Genomic DNA, 24,614 nt, shown 5'->3' with positions numbered 1-24,614 from the left:
AATAGAAAGGAGAACGTGTTTGAATTTATATGCCTGACCATTTTCTGTTTTCATGGATTTAACCATACATCTAATATAATGCAGATTCCCAGTAATTATATGTAGTGGCTAAATCAGTTTACTTTTTATTATTTTTTCCCCCTTTATTCCTAATCCCTAGGAGAGGACTACAGAAGAAGGAGATGTGAAGTTGTCAGAAAATAGACTTAAATTCTGATAACATTTATAAAATGTACTGCAATGTATGTTTCTATCATGATCAACTTGTATTTTTCTATATTTGCAGAAAACATCCTTAGCCAGAAAAAAAGGATACTAATGTGGCCACCTCATTGGAGTACTGATAAGCTGCAATAAATTACACGTTTTCTCTAGGGTTTAGATTTAAAGACTATCACCACTTTTAATGAGAAACACAATACCCTCTCAGTGATCAATTAATTTTAACAAACTTTGCAGTAGATTTCTACCTTTTGTTGCTTTGCAGAAATAGCTGATTGTTTGGCCATGTCCTCTACAGACTGATTCTGAATGGGATGCACTGGTTCAATATAATTAGTACTTTCAGTGTGAGAAAAGCTGCAGGGTCTTCATCGATTTAGAAATATTTAACCCATAGGGAGTATCTTACCCAAACTGAAATTCTTATTTATTGGGTTCCTAAAATGTGACATGTATATTAGTGTAGACTTCCAGAAAAATCAGTGAGCCAAACACACATTTCCTGACAGGCTGCCACTGCATTTTACAAAAAGATTACAGTGTCTGCAGATTTAAAAGGAAAGGCTATTGTTAATAACAATAAATTACAACATGACTTGTGTATAAATTGTATATGATATATGTTTTTTTAATTTTCTATAATTCTACTACAAAAGTGGAGTTACACTTTAAAGCTGCATGAAAAATCTATCTTTCTGAAAGTTGTAATGTTGTGTATATGTGGTCAGCAGGCGATCTATTCTTTATCCCTTATAATTCCAAAGTTTTGTAGAAGTGCAAACTAACCATATCATTTAGATTCGGCCCTGTGTGTGAGTGACATAACAGATTTACCATGAGGATCCTTCCATATATAGCCAGTTTTAAAGGCATTAAATGTCTGGGTTTTCTTAACAATTCTCTGCTTAATTATGAGATAAAATGAAATAGGAACAACAGCACATATGGTGAGCAAAATATTATAAAAGCTAAAAGTCAGCTAACTTAGGGATTTTACTTTATCTTCTTGCAGAAGCTTACAATTGTAAATTAGACCTACACATGAATCAAAAGGGAAGATTTCTGTAAAACCAAACCGCTTTATTAGTGAGTAAAAACTCTTGATTGCCATGAATCAAAAACTACTGCTGTTCCTAAGCCCCCTACCTAGATCAAATGATCATGTCATTAAAGTTGAACTCTGGGCTCCCCCTCCACCACCCCTCAGACTAAACAATTTGCCTCTTTGCTTACCTAAATCCATAGTCATGTGATGCTCCAGCCCCAAATGTACTTTCTTTTGTTTACAAAAGGTAGGGTTCTTTTTTGGGTGTTCATGTCACTGCTTGTGTGACATAGGCCAATCCTATTGGCTGTCCAGCACCAGAGTCCTCTTAGGATCCAAAAGGGAGACTTAAGATGATTACATCTGTGCCAAGACCCCATCAGGGACTGGCTGGCCTGGGTACATCTGCACATCTGCAGTACCCCACACATGGAAATGGTACCGGCGAGGTGTGTTTAACATGCTCCAAAAGGTGTTAAAAAACATATTGAATAGGTTAGAAGAGGGAAGCATGGAAGGTAGTTTAGGTTATGCCCTGAGATGGGTTTTGAAAACAGTTTTTTGCTTTAGATAAGACGAGATGTATCTTCTAGACTCCCAGTGACAACAAAGCTCAGTAAGGCACTATAAAGTGAAACCTACATATGTATTAAGCTAATACAATTCCTCCCATGTTTACAATTTATGTATAGAAAGAAGGTTGTATATTAATACCTATTAGCATTATTTACAATAAGATGGTATCTTTCACAAAAAGCTAAAAAAAGAAACATTAAAGGGATACAGTGCCTTCCTCTTTTACATTATGTAGAGCCTGCAAAAACTTAAAACACCACAAGAATTGTACCCATGTATCTATTTTCAAGTTGATTAAATATCCACAACATAATTTCAGAATTGTATTTCAAATTCACAAATTTATTACACTTTAATTATCATTATACTTATTGACATTAAATTACTATTGCATTCCATGTTAAAAAACAACAACAAAAAGAAACATTCTCACCAGTTGTCTGCTGCACTGAATAATATGATGATATTTGACCTATTCAAGAACCAGAGAAGAATTAATATACTAGCAATATAAAAAAAAAATAGGTAACATTATTTTAGATTTGAAATATGTTTCGCTAGCTTGATATTTATTCATGCAAAATTAGCTAATATATAGACTATGGAGATTTTTGTCAATCATTAGTCACTACACAATGGGCATTTTCTTTAAATATATCTCTCTTTCTATCCATTTTATGTCACTGTATTGAACAATTAAAATAAAGAAATAAGGCCATAGCATGTTAAACGTTTATATTGTATGTTCATTTTTTATTTATTTATAGGTATTATGAATTCTGTACTCTATTATCTACATTTGTACACTGGTTCTAGCATTGGTTTTAATACCTTTGTACGTAGGCATGCATTTGTTTGCCTATGTGGCTTCTCTGTCTGTCCTTTTTTGTCAACCAGTTATATTGATATATTATTTCTATAATTTCTACTATCAGTAAATGACCCTAGTGTCCCTATACACATTGCAAATATTGCAAAAAGTATTTCATGTTTTATTCCAAAAAACTCTATCTATCTATCTATCTATCTATCTATCTATCTATCTATCTATCTATCTATCTACCTATCTATCTATCTATCTATCTATCTATCTATCTATCTATCTATCTATCTATCTATCTATCTATCTATCTATCTATCTATCTATTTATCTTATCTATCTATCTAATTTCTGTCTATCTTTCTGTCTATCTATCTACCAATGTATACATCTCATCATCTATCGTTTCAGTGGAGAATGGTCTTCTACACAATGGACTCCCAGCACTAGGGATACGCCAAATACCCAATTATCAAATATACCAATATATTCCCAATATTTTGCCACATATATGGAGATTCTGGCAACATATCATTATTTTGATAAATGTATTTTATTCTTAAGCAGCTAAATGAGAGAAACTGAGAGTTTCCACTTAGTCAAAATCCACTTTGTTCCTCTAATGATCCCTACGCAGTACTCACCTTGCACAGATATAGTGGTTAGCAATGTTACAAAGAAGCATATTGCTAAACTCGCACCCCTCTGTGTACCCATTTTAGTAAAGTTCAGTAACTAGGTACTGAACTTGTCTTCATTCAGAGGTGGTACAGCTCTTCTTCCCCTCAACTAAGCCTTTTTATAGCATAGAAACCCTGTGACCTGAGTCACCGTTACATCAGAGATGATGTGAACTGTTTAGTGGGTGGGTATTGGTGTGGACCTACCTTAGGAAGCTTCTTTCTCAGCGTCTTTGAGCACAGAAAAGTTTGACCCAGGATGTTTGCTCTTTATCGGATGGATGAAATTTACTTTCACAAGAAACGTCCTGGAGGTGACAATGGTTCATTGACATAGTGAAAGACAAGCATAACAAAAGATATGGCTATGTTTAGCTTAAGTAAAAAAAAAAAAGAAAGATAAGCAATTTGACATGAAAAGGCTGAATCCAGGTGAAAGAAACTTGGTTTAATTGAACCAGGTCTGTGTGCAGAAGAGTGGAAAGTGAGTATAGTTAGTAGATGTTGAAAGTTTTCATAATTACTAAACACATTTGAAATAATCAATTTAAACCAATTTGTAAAAGCATGGTGTTTTTAGTTCACACCTGTGTATTATATAAAAGGGTCAGCTTACTTGCAAACAACTAATGGATCGCTGTATGAATCATTAATAGTCAACCGAATGTTTTGTGGCTTGGTTTCTATTTACAATTCACAATATTCCAATCGCACACGTTCTTGGAATGGGCTGGAAGCTAAGTGAGTGCTGAAGCAACAACCAGCTGGGAATTGGTAACCTCACAGATCAATATACATATTTGCCTGCACACTGTCAATTTTAGTCAAGTCCAAACGCGTTTATTCAAAGAGATCACATCACAGCAAAAAAGTGCAACATTTCAGGGCCGCAAAGGACCCCATTCGTCAGGCCTGTGATGACAAACTGGTCCTGTGTAGTTCCCAAAATGTTGCATTTTCTTACTGTGATGTGATCTTTTCAAATAAAACCATTTGAATGTTGGTTCCTTTTTATTCTCACTTATTGACATACATTTTAATGAACTGCAAATTTCTACAATGATGTTAGCATACCTTCCATTATTAAATGCTAGACTGAATAGATCTAAACTACTACAAACAGTATGTTGTTTCTTACAGAAATCATGGAATAGTACAGATGTAAAGAAATATTCTACTTTGTGTTGCCTTAGACCCCTTTCCCACTGAGGGCATATTGCAGGCGATATAGCATTAAAAATAGCACCTGCAATCCGCCCTCAAACAGCTTTCACACTGGAGCGGTGCGCTAGCAGGACGGTAAAAAAAGTCCTGCTAGCCACATCTTTGGAGTGGTGAAGGAGCGGTGTGTTTACCACTCCTCCACCGCTGCTGCCCATTGAAATCAATGGGACAGCGCTGCTATACCGCCCGCAATGTGCTGCTTCAGCACCGCATTGCAGGCCGTTCTAACCCTTTCTCTGCCACTGGCTGTGATTAAAAGCGCACCGCTAGCAGCCGAAATGCGCCGCAAATCTGCCCATAGCATTGGCGGTAAAAAAAGCTGTGTTTTACCGTCCGACGCTATGGGCGGCTCAGTGTGAAAGGGGTCTTAGACTGTGAGAAACAAATTCTTTGTATGGTCGCCTCATGAACAACAATGAAACTTCATCAGAATATCAGATACTTTATTGTTCATCTAGCTGGATCTCAGTAATCAGCTTAAATAAAGGATTGCTTCAATGTGAAATTATGTGCATACCCTAAATTTGAAAACATGGGGTATTGAAAAGAGAGCTTTTTTGCCACAATCTTCACAAATTACAACCACTTATTAATGTAATACTTTTAGTATGCTGTTAGACAATGATTATAAATAAAGATTAAAGTTATTCCTTCATCATTTCAAATAAAAAGTTTTATTTATTTTTTTTGTTTGTTTTTTTTGTTTTTTTTAAGCTGTACTTTCTGTGTGGTGTGGGTTAAATATATGTCAGGTTTTCATTGCTTTTTGTGTCACCACTGGAGTGATTGATCCTCTCCACTTGTGTCCCATTCAAGAAATTTTCCTTCACTTCCTGTCCTGCAGACCCGACAGGAAATCTCTCCAAAGTGACGTACATCGACAATTGTTGTTATAACAGTGTCAAGATCTCCCTAAGACAGTACTTCTGTGAGTAACAACTCAAACATGTTGGATTTATTCTTACTTTTAGTCTTAGTGATATGGTCACCAAGACAAATAAAGAAAGTGAACGTTCTTAGCAGGCGCACAACAGCATTAAAAACCTGACTGGGTGCCACCATTCCTTCCAAAACTGAGATCCCTAAAGGCATGTAATTTGAAATAGGAACACACCATCTCAGCCCCAAATGAATTATGGCGCCACCCATTCAATGGTTTAGGAGGGACTATCTCGGTACTGATGAAATTGCATAAAACATAATAATGTAAAAAAGTTTATTGATGTATAAAAATTGCAGAACAGATAAAAACACTTCAATGATTGGTCAAACGTCGACTAGTTTTGCGGGGTTGCCGCTTCGTCAGGACTGCCAATCAAATGAGTCAATTGATAATATGTGGAAAGGTGGTCCCCCCCGCGGCGGACAAGGGGATGGTTGGTTGTGGAGATCACGGTAAAAACTCGTGAGGAATACAACCAGGCCATAAGGAAACAAGAGCCTGGTGATATCAACCAGATATGCCGGGCAAGGGGTGCGAGCAAGGCAGCAAGGTGGGGAGACTAAGGAGGTGCAATGAGTGCAATCTGGAGTGTGGCTCAGAGTTACCGCTAATGGTACTGAAATTTAACCCCGAGTCACACTCAGGATTACCACCAGGGTGGTTAAAAAAACATGTCATATTAAAAGACAAGAAAAGACGTGGTTGTTGCCTATAAAGTCCCAAACAAGGGGGGTCCTCTTTTTTCACATTTTGAATCTGGTGCAGCTGTGCATGGTAGCCAATCAGTCATTCTAATTCAACTTGTTCAATTAGGCTTTGACAATAAAATCTGGAAGCTGATTGGTTTCTATGCAGAACTGCACTAGATTTTGCACTCTCCAGCTTTAGTGAATAACCCCCAGTGTGTGTTTGACCTTAATACCTTCTTCATTTGCTCCTTGTTTGTTTTATTTTTGCTGTCCTCCATTGGGACAGGCCAATATCTACCTTAACAGGTAAAAAGCTGTGTTAAACCCAACAGCAAACATTGATTATATTGCAGCATGCCAACTCTAAGATGTGATGGTTGCATGCACCAACATTAGCTTTTTAGGAGTGAGTACGAGTATCGATACTTTTCCTAAAGTACTCGCCAGTACCAATTACTGATACTTTTTGTTTTTTTGTGCGGTGCGATTTAAGTCCATACAAAATGTTTGGGCTCAAATCGCTCTGCATAGATTTGCATGTGATTTGAACAGGAATGTGGTGCGCTTCCTGTCTAAATCGCGTGCGGTTTCCCACAGCGCGTTCCTGCCTGAACCCAGGCTGAAGTCACTATGACAAGCATGGGTTCACACAGGAGCGGTGCGGAAACATAGGGACAGATCCACAAAAACGGGCATATATTTAGGCGGGCGTAGCGTATCTCATATGCGCTACGCTGCCTTAAATCAGAGTGGCTCCTAGGGTATCCACAAAGAACTTGCTCCCATATGCGGGCCGGCGTAACGTAAATCTACCGGCGTAAGCCCGCGTAATTCAAAGTAGGCTTGGAGTGGGCGTGTTGTATGGTAATCTGGTATGACCCCACGTAATTGACGCTTTTTACGAACGGCGCATGCGCCGTCCGTGGACGTATCCCAGTGCGCATGCGCGAAATCACGTCGCAAATAGTCAATGCTTTCGACGTGAACGTAACCTACGCAAAGCCCTATTCGCGAACGATTTACGCAAACGACGTAAACGACGGAAAATTCAACGCTGTCCCGACGTCCTTACCTAACATTGCGTACACCTCATAGAGGCAGGGGTATTGTTACGCCGAAAAAAGCCTTACGTAAACGACGTAAAAAATTCACCGGGCGGACGTACGTTTGAGAATCGGCGTATCTAGCTAATTTGCATACTCTATGCGGAAATCAACGGAAGCGCCACCTAGCGGCCAGCGTAAATATGCACCTAAGATCCGACGGCGTACTAAGACGTACGTCAGTCGGATCTAGCCCACATTCAGGCATATCTTGTTTTGTGGATACAAAACAAAGATATGACGGCGCATCGTAGAACTTACGCCGCGTATCAATAGATACGCCGCCGTAAGTTCTTTGTGGATCTGGCCCATAATGTGTAATGTATTTCGGACAGGAATCTCAATGCATTCCTGCTCAAATCATATGTGATTCTTTGCAGTGAGATTTGAGCCCATTCATTTGTATAGGTTCAAATTGCACCGCACAGCATGAACAAAGTATAGGTTTTAGGTATCGGAGCAATTGCACAAATACTCGAGAAAATGCTTAGTATCAGCACTGCTAGTGTTTAGTGTATCTAAAACTGCTGGTACATCTAAAACTCCCCTCCCCCTACGGACTTACAATGATGCTGTCCAAAGGTGTCAATATTGCTACTCCATCCCGATATATAGTGGAACCTTAGATTAAGAGCATAATCCGTTTCAGGAGAATGCTTGTAATCCAAAGCACTCGCATATCAAAGTGAGTCAATGGAAACAAAGATAATTTGTTCCGCATTGACTTCTATTGCATGCAATATCGCATGTGGTCAGAGGTGGGGGGATGCAAGAGAGCCTCTTAAATACTCGGGACAGCTCGGCTGAACTCGGAAACCCTCAGAAAGGCTCGTAATTGTATTTCCGAGTGTTTCCGAGTATTTCCGACTTTATTCTGAGTGTTTCCAAACCATTCCAAATGTCACTGGTGCCCCCGTTCCTCTGCCAAAATGCGGTACTGCACACCCCATTGGCTTGAATCCTGCTTGTTTTGCTAGACAACACTTGCAAACCGAGTCAGGATTTAAAAAAAAAAAGTTGCTTGTCTTTCAAAACGCTCGTTAACCGCGTTACTCGTTAACCAAGGTTCCACTGTAGTTGACAGTGTTAGGATTACAGAAGGTATGTTGCTGGCCAGATCACCAGGTGAAAACAGAAGGAAAAAACGTAAACAAAAACCAAACTAATGCAGCCACTAATGATTAATATGCTGTAATACATTTTTAGTTTTGGCTTTAAAGTTGCTTTAAGAACTTAGGGCCAGATCCTCAAAAGGGATACGCCGGCGTAACTGCTGTTACGCCGTCGTATCCCTGTTTCTAACTATGGAACTGATCCACAGAATCAGTTTTCCATAGTTAGGCAGAAGATCCGACATGTGTAAGGGACTTACACTGCCGGATCTTAGGATGCAGTACCGCATCCGCCGCTGGGGGCATTTCGTGTTGAAATGCCGCCTCGGGTATGCAAATTAGCACTTACGGAGATCCACGAAGCTTTTACGCTTCGTTTTTTCTCCGTAAGTTTTAGTTTGCAAATGCAAAATTAGGGCTGCTTTTACAAAGTGTAAACTGTTTACACCTTGTAAAAACAGACCCTTTTGTCCAGCGACTCGATTTTTTTTTTTGTTTTGATTTTTTTTTTTTTTCGCCGTATCTTTTTTTTTTCCCGACGCAACTTTATTGACCCGTCGCGATCCACAAAGCTCGGCGTAACGTAATTTCGCGCTATGCACGTCGGGAAAATGACGTCACGAGCATGCGTAGTATGGCCGGCGCGGGAGCGCGCCTAATTTAAATGGGAATCGCCCCCATGAAAAGAGGAACGCCTTGCGCCGGCGGAATTTAAGTTACACAGCCAAAAATTTCTAGGTAAGTGCTTTGTGGATCGGGCACTTAGGTAGAAATTTTAAGGCAGTGTAACTTAAATGGGAAAATTTACGTTACGCCGGATCTTTGTGGATTACCCCCTTAGGGCCAGATTCACAAAAGAGAAACGACGGCGTATCTCCTGATACGCCGTCGTATCTCTGTTTCTATCTATGCGACTGATTCATAGAATCAGTTACGTATAGATATCCGTAAGATCCGACAGGTGTAATTGTTTTACACTGTCGGATCTTAGGATGCAGTACCGCAGCCACCGCTGGGGGGAGTTTGCCTCGTAAACCAGCGTCGGGTATGCAAATTAGGAGTTACGGCGATCCACGACGGTTTTTCGTGTTCGCTACGTCGCCTCTAGTCTAGTTTCCTGTCACAAAGTTAGTCGTCGTTTTGGGTGCCCTAACTTTACACAGCAATCGTATTGCTGTATAAAGTATGGCCGTCGTTACCGCGTCGAAATTTAAAAATGAACGTCGTTTGCGTAAGCCATCCGGGAATACGGAATTACGTTACGCGTGTCGCCGTTCGAAAAAATGACGTCACTGCGCGCAAAGCACAACGGGAATTGCGAAACGGAGCATGCGCAGTAGGTCCGGCGCAGGAGTGCGCCTAATTTAAATGGCACACGCCCATTTAAATTACGCGGGCTTACGCCGGAGGCTGCCAGCGTAGTTTTCATCGCAAGTGCTTTGTGAATCAGGCACTTGCGATGAAAACTTGCGGCTGTACGTTACGCCGCCGCGATTCTACGTGAATCTGGCCCTTAGCACTTAATTGCATATGCAAACGATCTTCTATTGAAAGGATTTATATAATGACAGTACAGTTACAATACAATTCAATACAGGAGGAACCAGAGGGCCCTGCTCATTAGAGCTTACAATCTAGGAGGAGGGGGTCAAGTATACAAAAGGTAATAACTGCAGGGGATCAGCTGATGGAGGAAAAAAAAAGTACAGTTGTTAGGTGGAGGCAGGGTAGGCTTCTCTGAAGAGGAGGGCTTTCAGGGATCGTCTAACAGCAAACAGAGTAGGAGATAATTGTACAGATTGGGGTAGGGAGTTCCATAGGATAGGGGAGGCTCAGGAAAAGTCCTGGAGGCGAGCATTGAAGGAGGTGAGAACAGGAGGTCTTGGGAGGAATGAAGACAACGAATAGGTTGGTATTTTAACCACTTGCCGCCCGCCAATGACATATTGACGTCGGCAAAGTGGTTTCAACATCCTGAGTGGACATCATATGACGTCCTCAGGATATTGAGGATGCCCCCGGGGGCGCGCATCACGGCGATCGTTGTTGCAGGGTGTCAGTCTGACACCCCGCAACACCGATCTAGGTAAAGAGTCTCTCACGCAGACTCTTTACCACGTGATCAGCCGTGTCCAATCACGGCTGATCACAATGTAAACAGGAAAAGCCAGTAATCGGCTTTTGCTCACTCGTGTCTGTCAGACGCAAGTAGAGGAGAGCCGATCGGCTGCTCATCTGACAGGGGGGGTTTGTGCTGATCGATTATCAGCACAGCCCCCCGAGCATGCCCACTGGACCACCAGGGATGCAAAAAAAAACACAGGTATGCCACCCTAGACCACCAGGGATGACAAATACACAAAAAATGGATGCCAATCAGTGCCCGCAATGGATGCCAATCAGTGCCCACAATGGGCATCACTGATTGGCAGGCATTGTTTGACACTGATTGGCATCCATTAGTACAACACATACAATAGTGCCACCTATCAGTGCCCATCTATGCCCATCCGTGCCACCTATCAGTGCCCATCCATGCTGCCTAGCAGTGCCCATTCATGCCGCCTATCCATGCTGCCTATCCGTGCCACCTATCCGTGCTGCCTATCCGTGCCGCCTATCCGTGCCCAACCATGCTGCCTATCCGTGCCTATCCGTGCCGCCTATCCGTGCACATCCATGCCGCCTATCCGTGCCGCCTATCAGTGCTCATCCGTGTCGCCCATCAGTGCCGCATATTAGTGCCCATCAATGCCACCACATCAGTGCTACCTCATCGGTGCCCATCAGTGCCGCATTATCAGTGCCCATCAGTGCAGTACCATCAGTGCCCATCAGTGAAGGAGAAAACATATTTATTTACAATGTTTTATAACAGAAACAACAAAAAAAGTTTTTTTTCTAAATTTTCTGTCATTTTTTTATTTTTTTTGCAGAAAATAAAAATCCCAGAGGTGATCAAATACCACCAAAAGAACGCTCTATTTGTGGGTACAAAATTATAAAAATTTAGTTTGGGTACAGTGTAGCATGACCGCGCAATTGTCATTCAAAGTGCTGAAAGCTAAAAATTGGTCTGGGCGAGAAGGTGTATAAGTGCCCTGTATGGAAGTGGTTAAGACTAGGCTAGTGATGTAGGTGAGAGCTGAGTTGTGGATGGTTTTGTAAGTTGTTAGTTATTTGAATTTAATTTGTTGGGTGAGCGGAAGCCAATGGAGAGATTCTCTGTTGGGGAGATTTTGTCTCACTTCTGTTCCCCGTTACACCATCACGAAAGAAATGGGAGGGCGCAATCCTCACCTCACCAGTACAATAAGCCACAACAGCAATAAAAACATTGTCAGAGGTAATAACTCTTTCACACTCGGTTCTCGTTGAGGAGATTTCCATCACTTCTTGTCTTGAGAGAAAGTTAGGAACTGGGCCGGAATTCCAGACAAGGCCAACAAGGCCAGGCCTCGGCGCGGCAGTGGGTGCAGGGGCGGCACTGCGGCTGAGAGGAGAGCACACTTTTACTTTCATATCGGGAGTTCCCCCCTGTCATGCAGATGGTGAGAGGATAAAAAAGAGAGGGAAGAGGAGGTGAGATAGTTCTTGACAGCAGCAACCCCCCTCCCGGTTCTCAATGTCATTTTGTCATTTTCGGCAGCAGCACCCCCCAATGCTCAATGTCATTTTTGGCAGCAACACCCCCCAGGTTCTCAGTGTCCTGCCGAAAAAGTCCCCCGGCGGATAATGTCCCCCCTGTACTGCGCAGGCGCAGGCGGCATTGAAGGACCTGGCCTTGAGGTGGCAAAGGGAGTAAATCCGGGCATGGTTAGGAAATATCTTTCCAATTGTGGCCCAGACAATAATAAATACCTGACATAGGTTTTAACTCTATCCTAAATAATATAAAAAGAATGGGCTTTAAAATGTTTATTGAAAAATATTTTAACCCCTTGATTTGTTTAAATAATAATTTCATTTTCCATTCTGGCACAGGGCAGATTTAGTTTATTTGAAGTTTATATAAATTATTTTATATAAATTATTTGTTTTTCAATATACACCATTATTTTTTCCATAGTTGGCTTGCCTGTCTCAGTTATGCCCTGCTTGGTGAACGGCAAGCTAGTTTTTGTTTGATTGAACCATAAAGAAGGATGCAAGATTATCAGAGAAGTGTAGTGACAGATTGCTTTTCAGTTTCCCACTAGTAACTATATGGCTGGCATATATCCAAGACAAATCTTACAGTTACTTTCCAGTAACAATCGCCTTCTACACACGAAATGTGACACATTTTCCATTGAACTATGGGACCTTGGGTTTTGTGCTTTTGGTTTGTCTTAAAGTTTGTCTAGCCAAACCATTTTTTTGGGCTAGAGTGTGGAAGACTTGGAGCCCCTGTCATAGTTATGGTGCTATTTTTGTTGCTCCAGGGGAGATTCACTCTCACTGTTCATCTTGGTTGTCATTGTCACTGCAAAAGAAACTTATGAGAAATACAGTATTTTACTCACTGGAGCAGCCGGTGAGAGGAAATAGTCCACTGTTCACAAAACAAATCTCCCAAAAAAAAAACATTTTGGCTGAAGATATATATATATATATATATATATATATATATATATATATATATACACAGGGGCAGATCCACAAAGATCTGCCCCGGCGCATCGTATCCGAGATACGCTACGCCGCCGTACCTTACCTGGCTTTAAATCGAATCCATAAAGAATTTGCGCCGTAAGTTACGGCGGCATAGTGTATCTCAAGCGGCGTAACGGCACAGAATTCAAATCGGCGATTAGGGGGCGTGTTTCATTTAACTGAAGCGCGTCCCCGCGCCAAATGAACTGCGCATGCGCCATCCCTAAATTTCCTGGCGTGCATTGCGCTAAATGACGTCGCAAGGACGTCATTTTTTTTAACATAGACGTGAATTACGTCCATCCCGATTCACGGACGACTTACGCAAAAAAATAACAAAATTCAAATGAAACGCGGGAACGACGGCCATACTTAACATGGCAAGTCTAACTATACGCCGCAAAACAGCAGCTTTAACTATACGCCGGAAAAAGCCGACTAGAGACGACGTAAGAGAATGCGAGGGCCGCGCGTACGTTCGTGGATCGTCGGAAATAGCTAATTTGCATACTTGACGCGGAAAACGACGAGAACTTCACCCAGCGGACGCCGAAGTATTGCATCTAATATCCGAAAGCGTACAAAGCCATACGCCTGTCCGATCTAACCCAGATGCCGTTGTATCTTGGTTTGAGGATTCAAACCAAAGATACGACGTGGGAAATTTGAAAGTATGCCGGCGTATCAGTAGAAACGCCGGCGTACTCTCTTTGTGGATCTGCCCCACAATATCTAACTGCGTACACCCCTCACATTTTTGTAAATATTTTATTATATATTTTCATGTAACAACACTGAAGAAATTACACTTTGCTACAATGTAAAGTAGTGAGTGTACAGCTTGTATAACAGTGTAAATTTGCTGTCCCCTCAAAATAACTGGCGGCAACAAAAGTGAGTACAACCCTAAGTAGGGATGAGCCGAACACCCCCTGGTTTGGTTCGCAACAGAACATGCGAACAGGCAAAAATCTTTTCGAACACACAAACACTGTTAAAGTCTATGGGACACGAACATGAAAAATCAAAAGTGCTAATTTTAAAGGTTAATATGCAAATTATTGTCATAAAAAGTGTTTGGGGACCTGGGTCTTGCCCGAGGGGACATGCATTAATGCAAAAAAAAAAGCAGTTTTTTTCGGGAACAGTGATTTTAATAATGCTTAAATTGAAACAACAAATGTGAAATATTCCTTTAGATTTCGATAACTGGGGGGTGTCTATAGTATGCCTGTAAAGTGGCGCATTTTCCCGTGTTTAGAACAGTCCCTCCACAAAAGACATTTCTAAAGGAAAAAAAGTAATTTAAAACTACTTGCAGCTATAATGGAGTGCCGGGTCCCGGCAATACAGATAAAAGACATTGAAAAAACAGCATGGGTTACCCCCCAGTCCATTACCAGGTCCTTTGGGTCTGGTATAAATATTAAAGGGAACCCCGAACCAAAATGTTTTTCACAAAATGCGTGAGTCCCCCCAAATTCCATACCAGGCCCTTCTGGTCTGGTATGGATATCAAGGGGAACCCTGCGACAATTATTTTTTTTAAATGATGTAGGGGTCCCCTAAAAATCCATACCAGTCCCTTCACCCCAAATTGTTCACTATTTGGCGAACAGGCTAACACCCAATGTTTCGGGCTCATCCCTACCCCTAAGTAAAAATGTCCAAATTGGGCCCAATTAGTCATTTACCTCCCCAGTGTCATGTGACTCATTAGTGTTACAAGATCTCAGGTGTGAATGGGGAGCAGGTGTATTCAATTTGATGTTATCGATCTCACTCTCTCATACTGGTCACTGGATGTTTAACATGGCACCTCATGGCAAAGAACTCTGAGATCTGAAAAAAAGAATTGTCGCTCTACATAAAGATGGCCTAGGCTATAAGAAGACCCAAGACCCTGAAACTGAGCTGCAGCACGGTGGCCAAGACCATACAGTGATTTAACAGAACAGGTTCCACTCAGAACAGGCCTCACCATGGTCGACCAAAGAAGTTGAGTGCACTTGCTCAGTGTCATAATCCAGAGGTTGTCTTTGGTAAATAGACGTATGAGTGCTGCCAGCATTGCTGCAGAAGTTGAAGGGGTGGGGGGTTAGCCTGTCAGTGCTCAGACCATACGCCGCACACTGCATCGATTCGATCTACATGGCTGTCATCCCAGAAGGAAGCCTCTTCTAAAGATGATAGACAGTAAAGCCCACAAACAGTTAGCTGAAGACAAGCAGAATAAGGACATGGATTACTGGAACCGTAGCCTGTGGTCTGATGAGACCAAGATAAACGTATTTGGTTCAGAAGGTGTCAAGCGTGTGTGGCGGCAACCATGTGAAAAGTACAAAGACAAGTGTATCTTGCCTAAAGTTAAGTATGGTGGTGGGAGTGTCATGGTCTGGGGCTGCATAAGTGCTGTTGGCACTGAGGAGCTACAGTTCTTTGAGGGAACTATAAATGCCAACATGTACTGTGACATACTGAAACAGAGCATGATCCCCTCCCTTTGGAGACTGGGCCACAGGGCAGTATTCCAACATGACTACTACCTTGCTAAAGAAGCTGAGGGTAAAGGTGATGGACTGGCCAAGCTTGTCTCCAGACCTAAACCCTATTGAGCATCTGTGGGGCATCCCCAGACGGAAGGTGGAGGAGCACAAGCTCTCTGACATCCACCAGCTCTGTGATGTTGTACTCACTTTTGTTGCCAGCGGTTTAGACATTAATGGCTTTGTGTTGAGTTATTATGAGGAGACAGCAAATGTACACTGTTATACAAGCTGTACACTCACTACTTTACATTGTGGCAAAGTGTCATTTCTTCAGTGTTTTTACATGAAAAGATATAATAAAATATTTACAAAAATGTGAGCGGTGTACTCACTTTTGTGAGATACTGTACTGTATATCCCAAAAATGTGCTAATGTGCTAACCTGTATAACTAACTCTATAAAAGAACAGCTAATGGAACAACATATTCCGATTCCTGTACAAGTTTTTAACTAGTTCTAACTTAGTTAATTACTTAGAAGTTTGCATTTCTGCAGGAAAATATTTGCACTAGTCTTACTTGAGAGGAAAAATATACAGTTCAAATAGGATCACAGAGGCATGACAGAACACGCCTTGCGTTTCATATTTTCCATTAATGTTTTTCCACAGGCACATTACACTACTTATAGTAACAAGAAAAATTGATGATATACATCGTAGATATTTATCGGTATAAGCAATCAAGGCCTTATAAGCAGGAGAGATCGATAGTTGGATTCTTAAGTGTAAGATCTAACAGAGCTATCTAGACTTTTTTGAGCAAAGTAAATTTCCACTTACTCACTGGTCATTTTAAATGTAAGAGGATGATTTAAATTTTTTTTATAAATGCACCTACTTTTTTCATGATCTGGCTATTTATTCTATCGTTTTGGCTAGTTGATTATGCTAATTACCTTGACTACAATATGTTTTCCAAAGGGAATTCGAACCTGATGTTGTCTGTAGACAACATCTTTTAGTTTGGACCCTCACATAGAAGAACTTCTTTGCCATGACTTATTAATAGGTGTTTGAAGGATCAATCTCCTTAACCACTTAAGACCCGGACCATTATGCAGGTAAAGGACCTGGCCAGTTTTTGCGATTCGGCACTGGGTCGATTTAACTGACAATTGCGCGGTCGTGTGATGTGGATCCCAAACAAAATTGGTGTCCTTTATTTCCCACAAATAAAGCTTTCTTTTGGTGGTATTTGATCACCTCTGCGGTTTTTATTTTTTGCGCTATAAACAAAAATAGAGCGTCAATTTTGAAAAAAAAAAATGTTTTACTTTTTGCTATAATAAATACCCCCAAAAAATATATAAAAACATTTTTTTTCTCAGTTTAGGCCGATACGTATTCTTCTACATATTTTTGGTAAAAAAAATCGCAATAAGCGTTTAACGATAGTTTATAGCGTTTAAACAATAGGGGATAGTTTTATGGCATTTTTATTAATATTTTCTTTTTACTACTAATGGTGGCAATCGGCGATTGTTTTCGTGACTGCGACATTATGGCGGACACATCGGACAATTTTGACACATTTTTGGGACCATTGTCATTTTCACAGCAAAAAATGCTATAAAAATGCATTGTTTACTGTGAAAATGACAATTGCCGTTTAGGAGTTAACCACTAGGGGGCGCTGTAGGGGTTATGTGTGACCTCATATGTGTTTCTAACTGTAGGGGGCGGGGCTAGACGTGTGACATCACTGATCGCCTTTCCCTATATCAGGGAACAGACGATCAGTAACATTGCCACTGTGAAGAACGGGGAAGGTGTGTTTACACACACCTTTCCCCGTTCTTCAGCTCCTGTGACCGATCGCGGACACCGACAGCGATCGGGTCCGTGGCCGCGGTCACAGAGCTTCGGACCCTGCAACCCACGGCTGGGCACCTAAAGGGGACGTACAGGTACGTGCCTGTGCCCAGCCGTGCCATTCTGCTGACGTAAATATGCAGGAGGCGGTCCTTAAGTGGTTAAAATGCACTGAGGACCCCCAGCTATCTCCAATATTCCATATGCAACAAGCACAGATGCCACAAAGGGCACAGTGTCATAATTCATGCTATCCTTGTATGTATATGTTATCTTTAAAAAAATAAATGTAACCCTTTTGTCACATTGATGCCACATAATTACTACCACTGGCATGAAAAGCATGATACGTCACATGTGACAGGCCTAGTACACACGTCCAAGAATCTCGTCAGGAAAAACCTGTCGTTTTCCCTGACGAGATTCTTGGCAAGAAACTCTTGCCGCCGGAGTGTACTAACTGTCATTTCAAAAGAACCCCGGTTCTTTTGAAAGGAAAGAACGCGGTAACGTCATCGCGTATGACGAGCATGCGCTTGTCACATTCGATGCCGTCGCCGCCATCTTGCTTCACCCTACCTATGCCGTGGAAGCCTCCGCGCATGTGTCAAAGTCATTTCGAGCATGCGCGGGTTTCCACGGCGACAGGTAAGTATACACACGCTCAGGTTTTAGTCGGGAAACAGGCTGACAAGAATCTCGACGAGGAAAAAGAGAGCAGGTTCTTTTTTTTTCTCGTCGAGATTCTGGCCAGATTTTCTAACGAGAAACCTGAATGCCTCCTACACACGAACGGGAATCTCCGCAAGAATCAGTTTTCTTGCTGTTTTTTGCAGAGAAACCCGGTCGTGTGTATGAGGCCTTACAGCAGAGCTGTCATTGAATAATATAGCCTTTCAATCAGTAGAAATAAAGGCCCGGATTCACAAAGCACTTGCGCCGACGTATCTCCAGATACGCCGCGTAAGTGCAAATATGCGCCATCGTATCTGTGCGCCGGGCCCACAAAACTAAGATACGCCTAAAAACAGGCTTCATCCCACCGACGTAACTTGCCTACGCCAGCGTAGAGTGGGCGCATATTTACGCTGGACGCATTTGGCGCTCCCATTGATTTCCTATTCAAATATGCAAATGAGGGAGATACAGCGATTCACGAACGTACGTGCGCCCGATGCAGTGTGCGTAAAGTCATACGTCCGGCGTAAAGTTATGCCTCATAAAGGAGGTGTAACTCAGCAGCAGACATGCAAAGGTCTGCACCAGGGAACACAAGCCGGCGTATTTTACGTAGTTTACATTGGACGTGAATATGACTAGGCGTAGGTTACGTTCACGCCATAGGCAGTGATCCGGCGTATCTTAGGCAGTTGTTCCGAGGTGATTGTGAGCATGCGCACTGGGATGCGTCCACGGGACGGCGCATGCGCCGTTCGTTATACTCATCTGTCTGGCGCTCGGCCCATCATTTGCATGGGGTCACGCCTCATTTGCATGGCTCACGCCCACTTCCACTTACGCCGACTTACGCCTTGGAAACCCAGCGCAGTTTTGGAAGCATTGGCTTTGTGAATTCAATGCTTGCCTCTCTGCGCTGCGTCTGCGTAGCGTACAGGAGATGTGCTACGGCGGCATAAATGTGTGCCAGTGTCTGTGAATCTGGGCCAAACTGTTTATATGTGTTGTCAGAGCTGCAGGGATTTTTATGTCCCTATATTTCATAGTCTCACAATTAACCCGCCCATAGTAAAGCTAAATTTGACCACAATTAGGTGGGAGCCAGAAAAAAGAAAACAAAGACAAATGGAAAAATAAAATGTCAATTTGAGGGGTTGGTGACACTTAGTATTATGCTGCTGCCATTGAATCTAAAGCCTCGTACACACAACCGGTTTTCCCGGCAGGAAAACTGCCAGGAGAGCATTTGGCCAGGAGTCCTGGCCGTGTGTATGCTCCATAGCAGTTTTCCCGTCAGGAAAACAGCTGAGAATCCCGACGGAAAAATAGAGAACCCTGCTCTCTATTTTCCCATCCGGATTCCCGGCAGAGTGTTTCCTGCCGAGAAAACCGGTCGTCTGTATGCTTACCTGTAAGAGTTTGATGCATGCGCGGTAGCATACAAGTTTAGTGTGGGGTGTAGCAAGATGACAGCGATGGCATCGAAGTGACGAGTGCAGGCTCGTCGTAGCTGATGACGTCACTGCATCAGATCCCTAATTAAAGTACATGTCCCGCCTACAATGGCTTTCTGGACATGCAGGAAAAAAGGTGTCCCTAAAAACTTTTTTGAAATGTCTTTCTGAACTATGAAGTCCTCTGACCTGGGCAGGTGTCAGTAAACAAGTTGCTCTGCTAGTACACTTGTACACTGAAACCAAAATCTGCCCAGGTCAGAGGCCCCTCCCCTCTCCACTGTATAGACTCGGCCAGTGAAGGGAGGGAGATCGAGCAATGGGAGTAAAGGGCCCTGGATAAGTGGCAAGGGCCCCGAGAGGGGGTCAGGGGGGCCCTTCATGTTTTTTTGCACTAGGGCCCGGAAGGTTCTAGTTACGCATCTGCCCTGCGCAATCCCATTTCCATTAAGCTGCTCATCATAGTGATGGATGTATAGGAATGTGTGGAGGCCTGACATTCAGCCAAAACAGTAAGCAGAATTTTTTTCCCTATGACATAGTCTCTTTAACCACTTCAATACAGGGCATTTTCACCCCCTTCCTGCCCAGGCCAATTTTCAGTTTTCAGTGCTGTCGCACTTTGAATGACAATTGCGCGGTCATGCTACACTGTACCCAAATGAAATTTTTATAATTTTTATCCCCACAAATAGAGCTTTCTTTTGGTGGTATTTGATCACCTCTGTGTTTTTTATTTCTTGCGCTATAAACAAAAGAAGAGTGACAAGTTTGAAAAAAACAATATTTTTTACTTTTTGCTATAATAAATATCCCAATATTTTTTTAAAAATACAATTTTTTTCCTCAGTTTAGGCTGATATGTATTCTTCTACCTATTTTTTGTAAAAAAAAAAAATCACAATAAGCGTATATTTATTGGTTTACGCAAAAGTTCTATCGTCTAAAAAATAGGGGATAGATTTATGTCATTTTTATTATTTATTTATTTTTTACTAGTAATGGTGGTGATCTGCAATTTTTATTGTGACTGTGACATTGGAGTGGACATATCGGAAATTTTTTACACTGTTTTGGGACCATTCACATTTATACAGCGATCGGTGCTATATAAATGCACTGATTATTGTGTAAATGTCACTGGCAGGGAAGGGGCTAACATTAGGGGGCAATCAAGGGGTTAAATGTGTTACCTAGGGAGTGATTCTAACTGTAGGGAGAGGGGACTCACATGGGGAGGAGACCAATCTGTGTTTCACTGTACTGGGAACTCACCATGGGTCTCCTCTCCCCTGACAGGAAGTGGATCAGCGTGTTTACACACACAGAACCATGTCTCTGCTCTTTTACTAGCAATCGCGGGTGCCCGGCACGCGCATCTGCTCCAGAGTGAAACCCAGGACATCATATGATGCCCGCCCAGGATGGGAGATCCCTCTTGCAGACATCATATAACTATGGGCAGGAAGGAAGTGGTTAACACTTTTTTTAACACTTTTCTGAGCACTTTTTTTTTTAAATGTGCACTTTATTCCTAATAAATGCACCAAATGGTCACTTATCTTGCATATCATGATTGTTTGGTCCACCTTTGTGCTTCCTATCAAATATAAATAATAGTCCAACTAAAATAATGTGCTTTGTATTCTGTAGTTTATTGATATACATAAAAAGTAATGACAGAGATAAGAAAGCAAGAACAACATAAAGCTTCCTCTGATATTGGTGCCCAGATTTCTTTAAAGATTTCATCAAAGGCAAAACAGTTGAGTTAATGGATTTACAATTTTACTTTATTTGTTGTTTAATGCTTACACAGACCTGATTTGTTTATTTATTCTGCATCTATATGTGATTAAAAAATAAGAGGATAATTAGACACGTTCTGAATGTTTAGCATTATATCGCTGCCTTGTCCTCTCTGTCTTCTCATTGATCTTCTCATCTCCTTCTTACTCTGCCTTGGGAAGTGGATTGGCTCCACTGCTCCTGATTCTGTTGTTGTTGTTGTTGTTGCTGCTGTTGAAGTTCAGCAGACCCAATTGGCTCACAGGTAGCAGCAGAACAGCCACATCGAACCACATGTTGATAATAGTGTTTTTTAGATTTTCCATTGGCACATTGAAGCAGAACCATTTTAGTTTCCACCTCAAGCTCTCTACAGCAGCTACACGTGTGATTCATACCTTGAGATTCCTCGGAATAGCTGAGAAAAAAACAAAAACACATTGTAAAGGTATAACAGCATCTCCTTTTTCAAACAATACTAAAGTGCACAAAATATTGCTTTATAAGGTATCTTATTATGTAAATCAACAAGTTTGGGAATATATACAAATTTTACACCAAGAATTATTGTCCTAACAAATCCTTTAAGATCAGCACACCGTTTTATTGCTGGTTTGTGAGAGATGATTTATTGATGCACTGTTTTTGCTGCCTACTAGTGAATCAAGCTGCTTAGCTTGATTTGCCAGAAAATAAATGAGCAGAAAAAAATTGAGAGATGTGTCACACCAAGGGCTAGCATGAAAACTTGAACTTTTGTTTATTTTTTTAATTTCTGAGATGATCAAGATGAAATTAAATAACTACACATAAAGCAGAAGGCTCTGTTATATCAATGCAGGTGCAGTTCATTCTGTATTCCTGTGACCAATTATTAGCCGACTGTCAGCTGACGTCACTTAGCAGGTCCAGCCTTGGGAAGGATCCCAATCATATCCACCCAGATGCCTGGACCATCATCTGGCTCAGCATCTCAGCGATCTGCTCCACTGGTGGGGCAGAGCAGAGAGCCAGTGGGGCAGAGCAGAGAGCCGGTGACTAACAGGGCCAGCAGGGGACAGATGCAGCATGGAATCAATGTGGCATCAAACTAGGTGAGTATGTTTTCTTTTTAGTCCATACTTCTCTTTTAAAACTGCCAATGGGCCTCAAGTCCAAGGTAGAACTTTACATGTTTAATCTATATTATTGATTGTGGCAATCCAAGAACATATTGTTGAGTAATACAGTATATGCAAGGTTAGATATCTAAGTTACAACAGGGATTTTTTATAAAGTAACACATGCTTTGACATGTGTTTTTTACTGTCAATTAGAGAATATTGTTTATAGGCTCCCAAATGTGACTATTTGTTGTGTGTGTTTATTTATGGAGCTATAGACCTCATAAGTTATAACTGCACAACAAATTTTGTAAACAACTCATTTTATAATGCATTTTTTTCCCAACAACAAGTCACATGACTTACATTGATGTTCCCATACAAGGTCCTCCGCAGTGGGTCACCTCCATTTCAAGTTCACAATCACCTACTTTCAAGACTTCCAATGTCTTGCGAGCGCTACAATCCTCGGTGACTGTCTTCTCTACAACCTTAACCTCTATAACTGAAAGAATTTTTTAAGAACAAAGATAATCGATAAAAAATTATAAACATTTTGGTGTAATAAACTTTTATTTTTATATACCTGTAAATATTTTCTTCTTTTTCAGACACATTTTTTGTACATTTCCCCAAATAAGCAAAACATTTTTCTAGGGCTGTTATTCATTTGTGTTTTAAAATAGTCTCACAGTGTCTATAACCCCAGTTGTTAATTTTATGATTAACAGAATTTCGCATAGCATGTGTTTAAAGTGATTGTAAAGTGTTGTGTTTTTTTTAGTTGAAAATTACAAACATGTTATACTTACCTGCTTTGTAAAATGGTTTTGCACAGAGCAGCCCGGTTGCTCTTCTTCTTGGGTTCCTCTTTGGCCCTCCTGTCCCCTCTCACATGTTGCGTGTCCCACAGCAAACAGCTTGTTATAGTGGCACCCGAGACAAGCCAGAGCTCTGTGTGTCCATTCAGCCACGGAGCCATGGCCCAGCCCCGCAACATTGCTGGACCTAGAGGGACCTCGGGTAAGTATTAGGGGGGCTGCTGCACACAGAAGGCTTTTTATCCCAATGCATAATGCATTAAGATAACAAAAAAAAACTTCTGCCTTTACAACCACTTTAACTAGCATGAATTAAAATAGAATTATGTTCCATTCAAAATCTTTTGGAGACCCCCTTTAGTAACAATAATTTCCCCCCTCCCCTTTCTCATATTGAACCAACCTCGCTCTCTCTTACCCTGCTAACCCATACACTATAGCATCACCTGTTACATGTTCTATCACATTTCAGTCATTAATTCAACTAGGAAATTATTTTTAAGACGTCAGATTTAAATACACCAGCAAAATGTACCCATTCTAGAAAGGGTAAGGTTGGAGTTATGAAAAACAGAAATGTATTAGCGGGCAGTATATGCAGGAGAGGAGTATGCTGGGTATGACAGAGGGTTGTATGTGCAGGAGAGGAGTGCAGAGGTTATGACAGAAGGCAGTATGCACAATAAAGGACCGCAGGCTGTATAATGTACAGAAGATATGGAAGTGTATTAAAACAGGCAGTACAGTATGTATAGAAGTTAATTTTTTGCTTCACAAATGATGGTTACTGATCTTTTCTTTAGCAAAAAAAATACCTAAAAAATATGGCCATAGCCATACAGGTGAATGAAGCAGATCAAACATTAAGGTTACTGAAGTGTTCTAAGCTGGGGGTAGGTTTAGCACACCTGGGACAGCTGATCACTGAGCGGTTAATGCACATTCACTGTAGAATGGTCACTGAGGTGTTAATGTTAATAGACTGCAAATGGTGCCCTGTTGGGCTCATGCTCATGCCCTGCTGGTGTAAAACTGCTAGACACTGTGTATTGGAGGGACTACTACGTTTTGGTATAGATACTAGGAATTGATGTATGTACTGGGGCCAGGAGAAAGACCAAAGGCTGTCCTAACATACAAAAACACACATCTGGACAACATACAAACTGCAGTTACTGAGAAGCAATTATACTACTTCTAAAGTGGGGGGGGGGGTCAGATTGCTTCTGATTTGAGCTTCACTCTGAGTGCTGATCCTGCAGATTGTGTACCTGGGCGGTGTGCAATGTGTTTAGGGAGGACATGGATAGTGCTCAATATGATATTTGTGTGCTGGGAGTGAATGGCTGCAGAGTGAG

At 41.5% G+C, this 24,614-nt stretch overlaps 1 protein-coding gene across 1 annotated transcript in view; it reads right to left on the bottom strand.

The window, feature by feature from the left end:
- The window catches only part of LOC120916786 (mucin-19-like), a 191,445-nt gene that overhangs the window by 87,183 nt on the left and 79,648 nt on the right, over window positions 1-24,614 (bottom strand). The window contains exons 41-44 of the mRNA XM_040327723.1: window positions 22,802-22,940; window positions 21,501-21,750; window positions 3,308-3,398; window positions 2,277-2,315 (exon numbers count right to left, since the gene is read on the bottom strand). Coding sequence (XP_040183657.1) covers window positions 2,277-2,315; window positions 3,308-3,398; window positions 21,501-21,750; window positions 22,802-22,940 — 519 coding nt within the window. The remainder of the gene's footprint in view (window positions 1-2,276; window positions 2,316-3,307; window positions 3,399-21,500; window positions 21,751-22,801; window positions 22,941-24,614) is intronic.

This window comes from Rana temporaria, chromosome 11 (assembly GCF_905171775.1).
Source record: "Rana temporaria chromosome 11, aRanTem1.1, whole genome shotgun sequence".
In the NCBI taxonomy this organism is placed as follows: Eukaryota; Metazoa; Chordata; class Amphibia; order Anura; family Ranidae; genus Rana; species Rana temporaria.
This window is presented reverse-complemented; position numbering and strand designations above follow the sequence as displayed.